General features: G+C 41.8%; 1 protein-coding gene across 1 annotated transcript; it reads right to left on the bottom strand.

The window, feature by feature from the left end:
• Nucleotides 1-18483, bottom strand: tcta (T cell leukemia translocation altered). The gene is made up of 4 exons (XM_033037049.1): nucleotides 18103-18483; nucleotides 9167-9221; nucleotides 5071-5109; nucleotides 1-1035 (listed from the first exon to the last, which is right to left on the bottom strand). Exons 1-4 carry the CDS (start codon nucleotides 18311-18313, stop codon nucleotides 996-998), a joined length of 345 nt encoding a protein of 114 aa, XP_032892940.1. The 5' UTR covers nucleotides 18314-18483; the 3' UTR covers nucleotides 1-995.
• Between the last annotated feature and the right edge of the window lie 271 nt (nucleotides 18484-18754).

Genomic DNA, 18754 nt, shown 5'->3' with positions numbered 1-18754 from the left:
TAATTTGATCTTCCAGTTTATTTATACCAGTTTGTTTTTCTTTAAATATTTATTTGAGCCGATTACAACAAAATGTAGTTTTGTAGACTGGATACGATTCAGTATTTAAAAGATGGTTTTCAGCAATGAAAATACCAATACAAACAACAGCGTGTTTCTGCAACTGTTTTTTATATATTTAAAACATAATCAAATTGTCTTCCCCCCCAAAAAAGTAAGCTAAATGTACATATATATACACACACACACACACAGCAGTTTTATTTCTAATATACAGCATCAGGGAAACCTTTACATGTCCAAACATAAATATATAAGTTAATTAACATTCGGGGAACAAGTTTACAAAGGTTATCCAATTTCTGGATCACAGTGATTTACAAAATGTATTGTTTACATACAAAACATTTATTTTAGAAAAAGGGTGTTTCAGTAGAATATACATCACTTCAGTATTATGAGCCTAGCATCTGTTATTTCAGGACTAATATTTGGCATACTGCATTTCAAATCCAGAGTTCCAACATTTTCACTACAATATAATGGGTAACAATGGTACGGAACAAAAACACACTGTGCAACAAAAAGCATACTACATTCCTGCAAAATACAAGACAACAAAACATTGCAATGGTAAAAAGGTTACAGTCTACACTTTTATTTCAGCCATTTTGACAGTATTAACTGCACCTACTGCATCAGGTTTGAGGGGATGATGGTGGATTGGGAAGATGCCCAGTACACCCATCCCTTCAGAGACACACGCACAAAATGGTGGGACTTTATACGCAGTATTGAACTGATCTTGGTTCCGTTATACTGGTCGTGTACTTCCCTCCGCAGAATACACACAAAAAACTAGGAAGAAATGTGTCTCCATGAACAACTGCCTTTTCAACTAGCCAGTTCAACAGAAGCTTTGGCAAAAGCCTGAAACCTCTTTCTCTCGTGTTATGCTCCGCAAGCAACAACAGAAATAAAGGGGTGAAGATATATCACAAAATGTCCTTGGAGTAGTGCTGCTGGGACTCTTTCCTGTGGGAGCAGAATACAAACAATTACTTGGTAAAACTGTGCACTACAGATCAAGAATAACCCAAGGATAAGGCTAGATGGCTGCAGAAATACAAGCTGGAGCTAAGAGCAACCAGGAAAGTGCTGGCGTAGGATATAGAATAGATAATAAAGTTAAGCTTCCGATTGCTATCGGAGGTCCCTGGACAATACAAATGTGTTATATCTCCGTTCAATATTTCTAAGCTTGATATATTTTCTACTACCCAATTAGAGTTTAATTTAGAGATATAGCGTGTAAACAGGCCTTTCGGCCCAACGAGTCCGCGCCGACCAGTGATCACCCCGTACACTAGTTGTATCCGACGCACAAGGGACAATTTACAGAAGCCAATTAACCTACAAACCTGCACATTATTGGAGTGTGGGTGAAAACTGGACAACCCACGCAGTAACGGAGAACACGCAAACTCCGTACAACACTGGTGGTCAGGATCAAACTCGGGTCTCTGGTGCTGTAAGGCAGCAACTCTACACTACTGTGCCGTCCCCTGCGGGACAATGACGAATTATGAGGGAGTAAACACAAAAGAATTGACCTAGGCAAGAATAAAATAAGATTTTTGAAAGAAAACCAATATAGGTGAACATAACAGAGAGAAAATAGTTTCATGTTAGTGCAAAATAAAGAATTCCCTTTCCCCAGCATACCCCATTGCTAGGACATGGGTTAGGGGTATATAGTTGGCAGTATTTTCATTTAGTTATTCAATGGATGACAATTGGAGCCATAGAATTCTAGATAAAAGCTTGCTTTGAAAAGTTGCCACACATGTGCTGCAACCGTACCACTTAACAAAAAACTGGACTATATCAAGCGAAGCATCTCTTTTATGGGTAAGGAAATAATGAGACTCTGGATTGTGGCACATTTTAGTAACCAACACGAAACCTACATTCTATTCTTAATGAAGGCACAACAGCCAAAGCAAGGCCAGTGATAACTGTTTTTGGAATTGAACATTCAGCTTAATATTATTCCGACCCATCCCATCAATGGATATTACACTTTTTGTGTTTGCAATTAAGATGGGAACACTCAATCACATTTGTAATTTTGATCTTCCTAGTGCAAATAATATCATTAATATTCCAGCTGCACTCAATCCAGATGTTTTTGACATGTGGGTTGGGTGGGAAGGTGCAAGATCACTGTCAAGCCACGTCCCATAAAATAAAAATATATAATACAGGTACACCACCGATTTTCCAGCAACTGATGTTCTAGCACCTTCTTTAATCTGAACAAAATTAAGAGAGTGCACTTTAAATTCCCCCCAGAAGTCCCCCCCCGAACATGTTGTGCCTAAGCCAGTTGAGGCAGCTGATCTCGACCTCATCGGGATCTTTGCAGCTGGACTCAGTGCAATTTGCCAGTGGCTCTGCCAACTCAGAGGAATGGGCATTCAGAAGTACCCCCGAAAATGTGGCACCTAGACTGGATGAGGCCGCCGATCTCGACCTGGGCTTGCGTTTCTGTCCTCCACGGGCTGCGCGCCAGCGGGAAAGCGGTGCCCCGGCCCCGTGGGCAGCCGTCAATCCGACCCTCATCAGGCCCTCCGGGGCCAACTCTTTAACCGATGCCCAAGCTGTCTGTGCAAGAAATGCACGTTTCGCTGTAAATTTAATTTACATTTATGATTTGTTTTATTTAGGATTCTAGCAGTCCATGGTGCTTTAGAGACATAGGAGGGGTATGATTAGTGGGTCTGAGGTGTTTTATAAAATTATTATATTGCCTACTGTTGGTCTGGCAAAAAGGATAATCTGGCACGGCTCTGGAACCAAGGGTGCCGGAAAATCAGTGGTGGACCTGTGTCCGTTAAATTTCACTGTGTTTTTCCAGCAAAGTGTAAACAAATAATTTAATTTACACTTCAAAATTGAACCAATTTCAGCAGGCCTTCATAAATAGTTACATTTCTTAATATATTTCTACATCTTCTCTCAATACAAGTTTTTAGTTTTTATAGGCATGGAAATTTAAATTTTTCTTCAGGAATTTGTTTTGATATAAATGTTAAATGATATGCTCCCATGTATTGTTTTCCCCCAATCATTAAATTGAATGGAACTGGTGCATCGTGGTGCAAGGCCCGTTATATTGTTGCATGAACAGCATTTTATATCACAGATTGCATTACAGCTGTTTTGAGGAAACGGGGAGAAAAGTGTGACAACTCAGGACAAATCCAGCAACCTATCCATATCACTAACCCCACTGAGTTTCATTAAACAATTAATAGATCATCATCCATCAATGCTTAACTCAACAAATATGACCCTGTGGTTTTTAGTATAATGGAAACATAATTTTAACATGGATTCGCATTATTCACTGAGAGCAGAGCTTTCTGTGAAAAACTGCCATCTTCCAATAGTCCAGACTCTTAACTGAAGGCTACTTTCATGGCACACAGTACCCTTCTCCTAAACTTATAGAATATTGTTCATAATGCAAATCTCCTTGGTTGATTCATATCACCTCATGCTGAAATGCCAGAGGGTCCATTTCAGTTATTTTTTCTTGGACGGGGAATCATCCGACTCACAGCAAATCCCATTACAGGTTTCATCATTTCAACAGACCACCACGGCATTTCTACTCCTCCGCCTCCTTTCCTCACAGTTCAAATTATAATAAACCAAACAACTCCCAACTAATTAAGTCTCAGAGGCTGGAGAAATAATACCTGTGTTTGAAGTATGTTCCACCCACTTCATGTTACAAACAAGATTTCAACGCAGGCCAGACACCCAAACTTTAAAGTAGCCTCCCATCTGCTTCAGATAGGGCTCATGGACACACTTTAATCGTCTGTCTAAATGTAAACGGCAGTGGAAAAACAAGGACACCGGGCACCTAATGGGTTCTCAATTTCCAAGGAAAATCTCTCACCTAACAGTATGGTCGATGTTAAGAATTTTATTTATTTCTAGTGGAGGAAGGGGGGGGGGGGGGGGAGGGGGCAGGGCAAAGGGCGAAGGGAGAAAATAATCACTCAGAGAACTTATCTCTATACTTCCATGACAATGTTTGGTTACCAATATTGTGCAACTTAATAATGACAGTCTGCAAAATAAAGATCCTGTTTCCTCTTTAACTCATTAGAACATTGAAATTTACGCTGCAGATCCCTCATTAGGTTGCCTGTCCAACTTCACAAAGGACACTATAAGAGAGTTAAAAGTTGCTCCCAGTGAGGGAACAGTTTTGTTACAGGTAGACTGAGGTAACAGATTCATTCAGTAATATTTGACATTGTTTTGAACTCTGATGTCAAGACAATATCGTGTAAATAAGATTTCAGTTCAACTTTATCAAATCATTCTTGTACACAAGTTCAGATTCAGATATAAAGGTCAAAATTCAATAGCTTATTGATTGTTAAAATTTTAAACTGCTCTATTTTACAAGTGAATTTTTAACGATATCTCTCTCAGATAAACCCTCTCAAACCATTCTATTGCTGGTTTGGAATAGTTTAGCAGTCTTAAAGTACAAATATATAACCAAAAGGATAACTGATCAGTGTTCCTCGATATTACCAAATCTTGATTAGTGTACCTTTTGATAAGTGTTGCAGGTCAATAGTGACTTGGGCAACACTCCACTGAATTAATTTGTTCTTTTTGAATATTCATTGTCAGGCTTACAGTTACACTTATTCCTTCTTGTATCTAACTCTTAACGGATAATGCCAATTCACTGTTCAAGATCAACATTTTGCAGTATTGGTTCTATTTAAACCAATACATGTTCCAATGCAAATTTTCCCTGATACAAGTGTCAACTCAGCTAAGCCTAGGAATATTACAAAATAAAAGCACATTTATGGCATTGAATCACAAATGGCACATTTCAAGTCAACAGGCCACAATACTTTAAACTTTGACGAGCCTAGCACCCAAAGAGCTGCAGGTTCACACCATCTTTACTCCATACAGAAAACTAGTGCATGCCTTGGCTAGAGTTCACACATCTTCGCCACTCACTCTCTGTGACTTTTAAATGACTCGCCACCGGCATTTTCCCTGTAGGAACAGATAAAGACATTTTAGGAATCAAAGCTGGTATCATTTGTCACATACATGAAATGCATTAGGCCTCATTGTTAAACTTCTGGTAATAACTTTTCCTTGAATACAACTCATGGCACAGTCTCCCATCTAATTTGCTGATACATATTAAAAGGGTGACGAGGAATGGAAGTCACAACCAGTTTTCTCTCCCATTGAGCTGAATGGTATTACAGCCAATTGCTAGCAGTCTCACCATCTGAACCAACTAATTTACCACATACCAAGGATTAAACAAGTCATTGTTACACTACTATCTAGTGAAAAGCCTCATCATAAAAGAGGACAAAGATCAGTTTTGATTGCAAATCCATGCTGGTTTAGTGATTGACAGGAAGTGGGTATTTGGAGATTGGAGATATGGGTCACAAGGCTACTTTTGCTATCATGAAAATGCAAAGGAGTACCATAGAGTCATAGAGTGAACAGTGTGGAAACAGTCCCTTCGGCCCAACTCGTCCACATCGGCCAACAATGTCCCCGCTACCCTAGTCCCACTTGCCTGCGCTTGCTCCATAGCCCTCCAGACCTGTCCTATCCATGTACCTCTCCAACTGTTTCTTAAACGATGGGATAGTCCCAGCCTCAACTACCTCCTCTGGCAGCTTGTTCCATGAACCCACCACCCTCTGTGTGAAAAGGTTACCCTCAGATTCCTATTAAATCTTTTCCCCTTCACCTTGAACCTATGTCCTCTGGGTCCTCGATTCCCCTACTCTGGGTAAATTCATTCATCATCGTTGAAAACATTAACAACGGGATTGGTGACAGACGCATCACACATCTCTGTCCTCCAATTCCTGCAGACTTCCACCGCTGGAAGTATAGGATTTTGATGTGTGTGCTTTGTCATCATTCCTTACAATGCTATGTACGACAGTGATCGCAACTTCTACTGAAGTGTGGATGGCTGTTGGCTCGCTAGAAGCTCATCCGCCCTTTGACAGGTCTTGTTTTTGGTCCTGCTGGGGGTCTACAGCCCCCTCCTCACCTAGCAAACCAGGTGGGTGAGAGGGTTTAGTCGCTGACTATGCGACCATGGAGCAGGTAGCACAGGATTACATGGTACCCGTGGCGGAGGGAACTCTCCCCCCCATTGGACCTGAAACCCTGGGTAAAAGACTCTGTGCATCCACCCGATCTGTTCCTCTCATGATTTTGTATACCTCTGTTAGATCTCCCCTCATCTTCCTACGCTCCATGGAATAGAGTCCCAGCCTACTTAACCTCTCCCAAAAGCTCACACCCTCTAGTCCTGGCAACATCCTCGTAAATCTTTTCTGAACCCTTTCAAGCTTGACAATATCTTTCCTATAACATGGTGCCCAGAACTGAATACAATATTCTAAACGCGGTCTCACCAACGTCTTATACAATTGCAACTTGACCTCCTAACTTCTATACTCAATATTTTGACTGATCAAGGCCAAAGTGCCAAAAGTGACCACCTTATCTACCTGCGACTCGACCTTCAAGGAACCATGCACTTGTACTCCTAGATCCCTCTGCTCTACAACACTACCCAGAGGCCTACCATTTACTGTGTAGGTCCCTCCCTTGTTCGACATCCCAAAATGCAACACCTCACACTCCTCTGTATTAAATTCCATCATCTATTCCTCCGCCCACCTGGCCAATCGATCTAGATCCTGCTGCAATCGTTCACAACCTTCTTCACTATCTGCAAAACCATAACTTTTGTATCATCAGCAAACTTGCTAATCTTGCTCTGTATGTTCTCATCCAAATCGTTGATGTAGATGACAAACAGTAACGGGACAAGCACCGAACCCTGTGGCACACCACAAGTCACAACCTCCATTCCCCATTCCCCTTCCTCTGCTTCCTTCCAAGGAGCCAATTTGCTATCCATTCATCTATCTCTCCTTGGATCCCATGAGATATAACCTTCCAGAGCAGCCTAAGATGTGGCACCTTGTCGAACGCCTTACTAAAATCTATGTACACAACATCTACAGCTCTGCCCTCAGGAACCTTTTTGCTCACATCTTCAAAAAAATCAATCAGATTTGTGAGACACAACCTCCCACGTACAAAACCATGCTGACTGTCCCTAATCAGCCCTTGCCCATCCAAATGCCTGTATATCCTATCTCTCAGAATACTCTCCAGCAACTTACCAACTACAGATGTTAAGCTCACCGGCCTATAGTTCCTAGCATTTTCCCTGCAGCCCTTCTTGAAAAGAGGCACAACATTTGCCACCCTCCAATCCTCTGGCATCTCTCCTGTATTTAAGGATGACTCATAAATTTCAACCAGGGCTCCCGCAATTTCCTCTCTAGTTTCCCGCAATGTCCTCGGATATATCTGATTAGGCCCCGGAGATTTGTCTACCTTCAAACACAACAGTACCTTCAAGACTTCCTCGACGGTAACCCTGACTGCTCTCATGCCACTTCCAGTGACTGCTCCAATTTCCACCTTCCTACTGTCTTTCTACTTGGTAAATACATAGGAGAAATACTCATTGAGGACCTTACCCATCTCCTGTGGCTCCACACAGAGGTGACTGCTTTTATTCCTGAGAGGTCCCACTCTCTCTCTCTAGTTACTCTTTTCCCCCTTATGTATTTATAAAATCTTTTGGGATTGTCTTTTATGCTATCCGCCAGAGCTATCTCCTGGCCCCTTTTTACCCTTCTGATTTCCTTTTTTATTAATTTGCTCCTTAGATCCCGAAACTCCTCCAGGGATGCAGTTAATCCCAGCTGCCTATACCTGTCCCATGCATCCTTCTTGTTTTTGACTTTCGTCTCAAAATTACCATGATCAGAAATTGCTGCAGCACATAATGGTTTAATTATCTCAAAGATGTATAGCATAGAAACTGGCCCTTTGACACACCACGTCTTTGCCAGCCATCAAGCCCATCTGTACCAATCTCACTTCCTGCATTAATTCAATACCCCTCCGGAGGCTCCGGTTTCCTCCCACAGCCCCAAAGCGGGATACTTCTTCTGTCTGAAGGGTCCCAACCAGAAACATCACCTATCCATGTTTTCTAGAGATGCTGCCTGACCTGCAGAGTTGCTCCAACACTTTGTGTCCTATTGTGTAAACCAGTACCTGCAGTTCCTGGATTCAACATTCTTATATTTTCTGCACTCTCTCTAACTTAATCACACCTTTCTTGTAGTGCGACAACCTGAATTGTACACTATATGCCAAGTGCAGCCTAAACATTTGTAAAACTGTAATATGATGTCTTAATTCCTGTTCTCAATGCCTCGGGCAATGAAGGTAAGAGTGCCATATACTTTCTTTGTCATCCTGGCTACCTGCGTGGCCATGTTCAGGGAAATATGCACGTGTACTCCAAGCACTCTGTTCAAAATTAGTTTTTAGGGCCCTGCCATTCGTTTATGTTCTGCCCCAAATTAATTTCATAAAACGCTGCACTTTGCACTTGGCCAAGTTATATTCCATCTGCTATTCCCTTGCCTTTTTTCCCCCCAGTTGAACTATATCCTGCTGTAAACCTATCTGCTAACAATTTCCTGTTAAAAAGAATGGACCTTTCTAACGCCCGAGTTAAGGCAACTGAGGAAACTAGCTGGTTCAGCCTCTGGTCTATGGTCAGCTTATTGGATTATTGTAGAGAGAAAGAGAAACGGTGGATTTTTAACAGAATCACAGGCTGGATCAGGCAGGCACACAAAAACAACCAGCTATCACATTCATGGTTGTTTTGCAGTAATCAATAGAATGCAGAGGCGATTTTAATTCCTCAAAATACTTAAATCTTCATTCGGACAAATCTCTTTTTGACCAAGTTCAAGTACACAAGCATTTACAGAAATTCAGTTAATTGACCTATTTCATGTGCCTGAACAAACAAAAGTGACTGGTAGCAGGTCTAACTATTTAGACATATCAAAATGGAATCAACTAAACTTACTAAAAAGGTTTCCATCTAAATCATGACTTTTATCAAGTGCGCTATTCTGCAGTTCTCAGAACTTATTCAAATAGAAATATAGAAACATACCAACGAGTAAAGTTTGAGGATCCATCCGGAGTGCCACCATTCTGACCTCCACTCCCTGCAAAAGAAACTCAAATTCTAAAGTTTTCCAATGTAAAAAAAAGTCAGTTGATAATTTTACAATTTCCCATGTCCACTTATTTTGAAAAGGATGAAACCACTAATTTCTTGCAGCATTTCTCTGGCATAAATCCAAAAATGGAAAAACTTCACCAAAATTTGAAAGTGCAAAACCATAGCCTACCCATCATTCATTAAGAATACAACAGCAATGTTGTTCAATCTCCGAATCACGTGAACAAGCAGAAGAGCATTTTGGGAACAATGATCATAATGCTATACGTTTTAAGATAGTTATGAATAAGGACAAGACTGGACATTTGGGATAAGTACTATATAGGGGTAAGGCAGGTTACAACATTATTAAGCAGAAGGAAAGGAGTAAATTAGGAGCAGATGTCATTGGGCAAGTCCATATCAGACACGTGGGAGTCATTTAAAGACTACTGATCAGGGTGGCATGTTCCTGTAAGGAAGAGGGGGTAAGATGGCAAGATAAGATAACCTTGGATGACCAGGGAGGTTCTAAATTTGGTCAAAAGGTAAAAGGAAGCAAAGTTTTAGAAAGACGAGTCAAACAGGGAACTTGAGAAACATAATGCAGGTACGAAGAACTCAAGCACGCAATTTGAAGGACTAAAATAGGCCACAAAATTAACAAGTAACATTTATATGTACATTTAAAACAAGGGTAACTAGTGGAAAGGTAAGACTGCTCAAGTTATACTTGGAGTCAGAGGGTGTAGGTGAGGTACCAAATGAGTGCTTTGAGTATAATAGTCAGGAAGTCACATTGCAGCTTTATAAAACTTTGGTGAGGCCAAAATAAGAGTATTGTGCGCAATTCTGGTCGCCCCATTACAGGAAGCATGTGGAGACTTTGAAGAAGGCGCAGAAGAGATTTACCAAAATGCTGCCTGGTGGATGCCAGGAACACACAGCCAGGGGTGGTGGTGGTGGATGCAGATTATGGTGTTTAAGCATCTTTTAGATAAACACATGGATATGCAGAGAATGGATTATCGGAAGAGAGAGATCAATTTGGCAGCAAGCTTGCCACAGACACCGTGGCCGAAGGGCTTTTGATTGTTCCACAATGTTCTACGTTCTAGAAGTGTTAGGCCTCCTCCATTGTCAGAGTGAGGCCAAACAAATTTCAGGAACAGCATCTCATATTTCGCTTGGGCAGCTTACAGCAAAGTGCTATGAGTATTGATTTATCTAACTTCAAGTAACCCTTGCATCCTCTCTCTCTCTCTCTCTCTCTCTCTCTCGCTCTCTCTCTCCATCCCTCCCCCACCCAAGGTGTACCTGCTTCAAAGTCGTCTTGTTGAGTCTCATTGTCTGTGCTCATTTTCACATAGCACACAGCTAACAACGGTCTGTTTCCTTTATTATTGTTACATTTTTGCATATCTTTCATTCATTTGTTCTATATCTCTCTGAATCACTGTCTATATCTCCTTTCCCTTAACTGTCTGAAGAAGGGTCTCGACCCTAAACGTCACCTATTCCTTTTCTCCAGAGATGCTGTCTGATCCGCTGACTTACTCCAGCTTTTTGTGGCTATCTTAGGCTTTGAATTGGTTCCCACTTTCTGAATAAAACTACCGGTAGGTAAAAATAATGCAATTAAACATTCTCTACATTAAAACCACTATATTAATGCAAGAAACCATTGATCCAATAATTTCAAAAATATTTGTACAAATGTAAAATGTACAAAATAAGTACAATGATCTTCAAGTAATCAGTAATATCTGTCTGTGCACAAAGACCATTGAGGTGAATTGTATTACTGTTTCTTCGTTGACGTGGACTGTGGGAAGAATGCCGGTTTGACCATCCATGCTTGTACCTTGTAAAGCCTAGACATTTTATTTTATTCCAACTAAAATCCTAATAGTATGTATTAGGCAAGGATTCTTTAACAGAATTAGTAAGTGTGAAGATAAATGATTTTAAGTTTCACAGAAGGAGGTGGAGAGAAAACAGAGGAACTGACTGTGATATAGAACAGACCAAGGTGCAGCTCAACTATGCAAGTTACTGTGACCTTGAATCTGGAGTGTAACTGCTGCAGGTTGAACAATTTTCTATCAGATGTGATGTTTATCTCTACCTCTAAAAGACCTTCACCGGAGGAGAGGTGCAACCTTGTGATGCAGGAAGATGGCAAAATGTATCAGGAAATTCCAGAATCTGTAGTAACTTGCTCCAATAATGTTTACTATTAATCAGTGACCAGGTTTCTCATGATTTCATCTGAAAAAACTGGTTCAAGATAGTAAAGAATTGAAGAACATTTTCCTCAGCTTTACCAGTTGCTAAAACCCAACTGAACACTAAAAGGCAGAGCAAATCCAGAAATCCATGACACCTGCACTAACAGACAGTACAAAATACCTGATCTCATAATAAAGGTGTTTTGTTGCCAAAGACCACAGCAGCAGGACGTATTTGTCACTTAATCACTGCAAAGAGTTTCAATCACAGCTGTGTAACAGGTTAGTTTCAAAATTACTTTCATCCACTCCACCTCTTATATAGTAATTAGTTTAGCTTAGAGATACAGCATGGAAACAGCCCTTCAGCTTACCGAGTGAACGCCGACCTTCGATGACCCGCTCACATTAATTCTATGTTTTTCCACTTTCTCAACAACTCTCTACACACTCGGGGCAATTTACAGAGGGCAATTAACCTACACACCTACACATCTTAGTGATGTGGGTGGAAACTGGAGCACCCGGAGAAAACACACAGTCACCGGGAGTAAATGCAAACTCCACACAGACAGCACCAGAGGTCAGAATCGTCCCCAGATCGCTGGTGTTGTGAGGCTGCGGCTCTACCAGTTGGCCACTATGCTTTCTACAATAAACAGAGGTGGTAATGCTTGAAAATAACTGTGGTGTACAATGCTTGGCATTAGAATCCAAGCAGGTAAAATGATAAAATTAAGTTATCAGGCTCCAGTTACTCAGTACAGTACAGTAAAAGCATAACTTGAATTTATATTAATTAAAGTAAATACATCCCATTACACATCACAGGAATGTAGTTAACTGAATAGAGGTTTAGGGGGTGATTTTAGAGTTAAGCGACTGAAAAACAAAAAAAGCCACCAAGAAAATGTTGGAGAAGCACAAGCCTGAATTGATGGTGAGCAGAGATTAAGACTGTAGGTTACATAACCATCAGGGGAATGAAAGACAAAAAATACTAAAACCAAACAATTTCTGGACCAGGAGTTAAGGTGGGTCAGCAAGCAGAGGATAATGGACAACTTGGACCTTACTGCCTTTATCCTACATTCTAGCAAGTTTGAAAGGTGAAATGTACAAGCTAATTGACACATGCGCAATTCTCTGAAAGCTGTACAGGGTAGATTTGGGGGAATATTTGCCCTGGCTAAAGGAGTCTTGCACAGAATCAGTCTCAAAATAAGAAGGCCATCTTGGATTGAAATACAAAATTTCTTCACTCAGAAGACGCAAAACTTTGGGATTTTCTGCCTTGAACACTACCATTGACTGCTCTCGAAACTAATATTAAAGGATTTATACCATAAGGATATCATGATGGTTCAGTGATATAGAAGATAATCCATGAATGGAGCAGGCTCAAGGGGCTAAATGGTGTACTCTTCTTCCCATTTCTTATATTCTTTTGGATGAGCTCGTGTACGAGAAAATACAAATAGGGCAACTGGAAGAGCTTAGGAAATAAAGACTATAATTATTGCTCAACTGAAATAACCACTTTGGAATGTGATGGCATTGCTGAAATCAATATTATTTCCAAGGTATTTATATCTTTCTTTCTTTAATATGGACATTTTTTTTGTACTACCGCTTGAGTGATACTTGATTCAATTATACTTTATTGTCACGTGTAACTATGTACAGTGAAATGCTCTGTTTTGCATACAACCAAATAAAATCATAGAGCAGACCTCATCTAGCCAGTACACAAGCGTCACTACGATTTGCTGCCGAAAAAGTTGCAGAAGTTCACCAAACAGTCCCATCTACTGCCTCCCACTGCACGTGGCAGCAGCCCCCCTCTCCCACCAATGTTCTTGAGAGCAAACCCCGCCGGGTCCCCCATTGTTCTCAGCGGCCACCCTCGCCGAGTCCCCCCCATCATTCTCGGCGCCTCCCGCTCGGTAGCTCTCAAACAGTCCCACTCGTTCTCGTGACGCGGGTCCCTTAGATGCTGAGTTCGCAGTCCCATAATTACGGCATTAATCTTATTACACACACACCAACATTTTCTTATTTATGCTAATCTTGCATGCAATTTGATGGCTTATAAATAATTCCCAGCAATATTTTCCAGCCTTCGCCATTTCCAAGTTTGGCCCAAATTAATTTTAAGTCAACATCATGATCGCTCAGGCCAAGATGATTTCTCACACTGTACTGACCTATTCCCTTAATAAGCGTGCTAATCTTCCTTTTCGTTATTATCATTCTTCAATATCCTGGAATAGTTCATTTCTAACCATGATCGCCATTCAGCTACATTTCCATAAATTTGTAGCAAGGAACCCCTTGAGGCAGGTGGCAGCTGTACAAATTGGACATGTTACTCCTCAGTAGAGCTAGACTCGATACCTTTGCAGGGGAGCGGTTGCTAATGCTATTGAGGAGGGTTTTAAACTAGCTTGATAGAGGGATAAAAATCTCAAAGGGAATTTGCATAGGAGAGAAACAGAATGGGAGGAGGAAATGAGAAAAGGAGTAGTTGAAATAAATAGCAAAAACAGTCAGGCAAGAAGGGGGAGCAGGGTGTGAAAACAAACTTAAATGACCTGTATCTAAATGATCACATCATTTGTAATGAGGAAAATCAATGTTTTGTTTATGAGTAGAAATACAGAATGGAAACACGAGTGTTGATTGATCGGTTCACACTAGTTCTATGTTATTCTAAATTCACTATGGCGCCCAAGCCAGGAGACTCTGCCTGCTGGTCCCAGAAGTGGATCTGCAATCACTCATTACAATTGCTCCACTTTTTTTTTTTTTTAAACATCTACTCCAACAGCAGCCTTAATCATATATCTGTACACAGTGAACGGCTTGATTGTAATAGTCTTTCTCCTGACTGGTTAGCACGCAACAAAAAGTTTTTCATTGTACCTCAATGACAATAAACAAAACTACTCCTACACATTAGGAGGAATTTTAAGGCCAAGTAACCCACAAGGAGAGCGTGTAAATTCCACATAGATAACACCCAAGGTCAGGTTCAAACCTGGGTCTCAGGTACTTCAAGGCAGCAGCTCTAACAGCTACAGTGCATTCAGAAAGTATTCAGACCCCTTCACTTTTTCCACATTTTGTTATTCTAAAATGGATTAAATTCATTTTTTTTTATCATCAATCTACACACAATACCCCATAATAAAAAAGCGAAAACAGGTGTTTAGAAATTTTTGCAAAGTAATTAAAAATAAATAACTGAAATATCACATTTACATAAGTATTCAGACCCTTTACTCAGTACTTTGTTGAGGCACCTTTGGCAGCGATTACTGCCTCTTCTTCTTGGGTATGACGCTACAAGCTTGGCACACCTGTATTTGGGTAATTTCTCCCATTCTTCTCTGCAGATCCTCTCAAGCTCTGCCAGGTTGGATGGGGAGCGTCGATGCAGCTATTTTCGGGACCCTCCAGAGATGTTCAACAGGGTTCAAGTCCGGGCTCTGGCTGGGCCACTCAAAAACATTCACAGACTTGTCACAAAGCCACTCCTGCATTGTCTTGGCTGTGTGCTTATGGTCGTTGTCCTGTTGGAAGGTGAACCTCCAGAACGCTCTGGAGCAGGTTTTCATCAAGGATTTCTCTGTACTTTGCTCCGTACATCTTTCCCTCGATCCTGACTAGTCTCCCAGTTCCTGCCACTGAAAAACATCCCCACACAATGATGCTTCCACCACCATGCTTCACCGTAGGTATGGTATTGGCCAGGTGATGAGCGGCGCCTGGTTTCCTCCAGACGTGATACTTGGCATTCAGGACAAAGAGTTCAATCTTGGTTTCATCAGACCAGAGAATCTTGTTTCTCATGTTCTGAGAGTCCTTTAGGTGCTTTTGGCAAACACCAAGCGGGCTGTCATGGGCCTTTTACTGAGGAGTGGCTCCACTCTACCATAAAGGCCTGATTGGTGGAGTGCTGCAGATATAGTTGTCCTTCTGGAAGGTTCGCCCATCTCCACAGAGGAACTCTGGAGCTCTGTCAGAGTGAGCATCGGGTTCTTGGTCACCTCCCTGAGAAATTCTCACCCGATTGCTCAATATGACCAGGCGGCCAGCTCTATGATGAGTCCTGGTGGTTCCAAAGTTCTTCCATTTAAGAATGACGGAGGCAACTGTGCTCTTCTGGACCTGCAATGCTGCAGAAATTGTTTTATACCCTTTCCCAGATCTGTGTCTCGACACAATTGTCTCGGAGGTCTAAGCTCAATTTTGAGTGTCGTAGCAAAGGGTCTGATGTAAATGTAATATTTCAGTTATTTTTTTTAAATTACTTTGCAAAAATTTCTAAACGCCTGTTTTTGCTTCTTCATTCTGGGGTATTGTGTCTAGATTGATGATTAAAAAAATGAATTTAATCCATTTTAAAATAAGGCTGGAACGTAACAAAATATGGAAAAAGTGAAGGGGTGTGAATATTTTCTGAATGCACTGTATGCCACTGTGCCATCACAGAGATTCTCCTACCTTGATAATAAACACCTTAACACCATACAGCATTTTTGTACCTCCCCCACACCCACACTTCCTGTCCCCACTCTCCTGAACCATCTCTGCACCCACCCCACCATACAATACACCACACCTTGAAAATACATGTTCAAGGATCCTCGGAAACGTGAACGTATTTTGGGTGCAATTTCTCAAAGAAAGCAGATATCAATGTTGAAATTCACCAGTAGCTTCAGTGTAACAGCAGTATTTGGGTGACAGGAAAAGGACAAGTGAAGATCAAGATCTCAAATCCAACTCAAAACCATATAGCAAGTATTACTATCCTTATGTATGCTTCTGAAACTTACAGAGGCACCTTAATGTACAATACTAGAAAAGATGTCATCAATATTTCTCCATACAATCCTCCAAATACACTCTTAATGAACATCTAGAGATCCTCCTTCAGGATAACACACTGAACATTGAGGCCAAGCTTCGAATAAAGGAAGAAAAATTCAAAGCTTCCTTGAGGGAAAAGGAATTAACTTCCCAACTGATTCTTAACAATTCCTCGCACATGACTGCTCAAAGGGCATTCAAGCAGCACAGAGAACACAGAATTCACTAATTGGGAGCACACGGCAGCCCAGCAAAAATGCTGAAAGGAGTGTACCATCTCACAAGCTACACAGTCCCTCCACTCAGGCGCTTCCAGGCCCATCAGTGGCAGAGATTGTGGTTCCCACTATGGCCTCATCAGTCACATCACGACTAGATGGAAGTAATTGTCAACTCTGACTAAACTAAAAGCAAAATGATATAACAAGACTGCTCTATGTTTCATAGTTAAACTGGTTGAGTTCTTAGTGGGATTTTTTTTTGCAAAACAATTTGAAATGCTCAAAGACAATGTCAGTTAATACGAAAAACAATCATTTAGTCATTCCTTCTTAATTACGTGACAAATGCTTTGTTTAAAATGGCTGCTTTTTTTGTCTGCGAAATAACTTCTTGAAAAACAATTTGTTTGGGTGTTAAGCATTGTAGAACACGTTAAAAGACGTGACCATAATTGCATTGCTTTATACTTTAAAAAGAATTAGCCCAATGTGAATGCACCACATACATGGTAAAATGCCCATATCTGCCTTAGAATCCCAATCATCAAAACAAATATTTAACAGGAGTTAAGAACAGAGTCCAATAATTTCCTCATGTGTAACCAACTTTCCCAACAGACCCTTAGCAGCAAATATCTTGATCATTCCCAAATAATGAAGTTCAACCAAAAGGGAAAAATAGTTCTTCAATGACAGCTGATCACCACCATAGATGTGATACTCCACAGAACAAAGCAGTGGAAACAGACTCATAAGTAACAAATACTGTTTGAACCTTAACCTGTGCTGATCTTTTGGTTTCAGGCATGGACAATAACACCGTAGGGCAGAAACTTTAGGATTAAGCACTGATGTTGACATTCCTGGTTTACATCGAAAATTATTTCTACCGCACAAGATTACCTACTATTTGTAATTCATCAATTTGCCCACATATGTCTGGGAAAGCAGGGGATGGGAGGGAGGGTAGAACCTGGGCTAAAATAACTGAAAATTAGATGACTAATTGCTACAAAAATAGAATAACATCATATACATGAGTATTTAAGCAATTCGACACCAACGTTTCAGGTCACCTGTTCAGGATTAGCAATACCCGATTTTAACTACAGTGAATAAAAAGTGCTGGAGTAACCCAGCAGGTCAGGCAGCATCTATAGAGCAAATGGACAGGCAATATTTTTGGGCGGAATCCTTCTTCAATCCCCCACAGACATGCCTGACCCGCTGAGTTCCTCCAGCACTTAAGACGTTACTCAAGATCCCAGTATCTTGTGTCACCTCTTTAATTACAGTGGCTTGAGTTCAATGCTACAAATACTCGACAGGGTAAAATTAGAACGCAAAATTCCCTGCCTCAATCCCATCCACTCCCCCACCTGCACCTACCTCCACCCATACCCGACCCATCTCCTCTCCCACCCTCACCCCATTCCCCACTCACATTCCATCCCCACCCATGCTCCTACCCTCTCCCTCCCATACCCTCACTCGCTTATCCTCCACTCACTCCCCCACCCACTCCCCAATCCTATCCACCCCCCCTACCACAAACCTTGCCTGTAGTACATGTCGTTGACGGTCGCCCCGTAATACTTCCATGCCATGTGAATGGCCACCAAGCTGCAGACCAACCAGCCGAGCAGGACCTTGAAGATTGTGACTCTCATGTCGTTGGCGCCCCAGTCGTGGGCGAACTCGCTGCAGAAAGACACCACGCTCTCCAGCAGGCCCGAGAGAAGCCCGAGATCCCACGGCAACTCCATCCCCGCTCCAGGCGCAGCATCACTCGCGGGCCGGAGGTGTCCCCTTTCCTCCTCTCCCCTCGATCTTTACTTTTTTTAATTAATTGCCCCCGCCGCGTAGTGCTGCTCCCCAGCGAGTCCGCCCGACCTCAGCGACAGCCGCAGCGACGCGCCGTCTCATCGCCTCTACCCCCGCCGCCGCCGAAGACAGCGCCAGTCCGCCACACTTTCGCCACGGACCTCCCCCAACCACCCCCCTCGCGCCCCCCTCGCCCAATTCTATCCGCAACCCCGTTGTTTCGACTTTATTTTAAACAAACTATATTAATAGATGCCCGATTTTCTCTGTGCTGGTCTCCTTGCGATGCAAATCGCCGTCAGTTCTGGCGTATCTGCGGGCACGGATCAGAAACGATGTGTGTAGTCCGCTGCGCCCCGCCGACGGTATCGGGGAAAGGACAA

This window comes from Amblyraja radiata, chromosome 18 (assembly GCF_010909765.2).
Source record: "Amblyraja radiata isolate CabotCenter1 chromosome 18, sAmbRad1.1.pri, whole genome shotgun sequence".
NCBI lineage: Eukaryota > Metazoa > Chordata > Chondrichthyes > Rajiformes > Rajidae > Amblyraja > Amblyraja radiata.
This window is presented reverse-complemented; position numbering and strand designations above follow the sequence as displayed.

Excerpts from the sequence above, each read along its gene's own strand:
- tcta (XM_033037049.1), bottom strand. The coding sequence starts at position 18,313 with ATGGAGTTGCCGTGGGATCTCGGGCTTCTCTCGGGCCTGCTGGAGAGC. Across the intron at positions 9,222-18,102 it reads CGACATGTACTACAGGCAAG|GGAGTGGAGGTCAGAATGGT; the intron begins GTTTGTGGTAGG and ends TTTCTTTTGCAG. Across the intron at positions 1,036-5,070 it reads TCATTTAAAAGTCACAGAGA|GAAAGAGTCCCAGCAGCACT; the intron begins GTGAGTGGCGAA and ends CTGCTCCCACAG.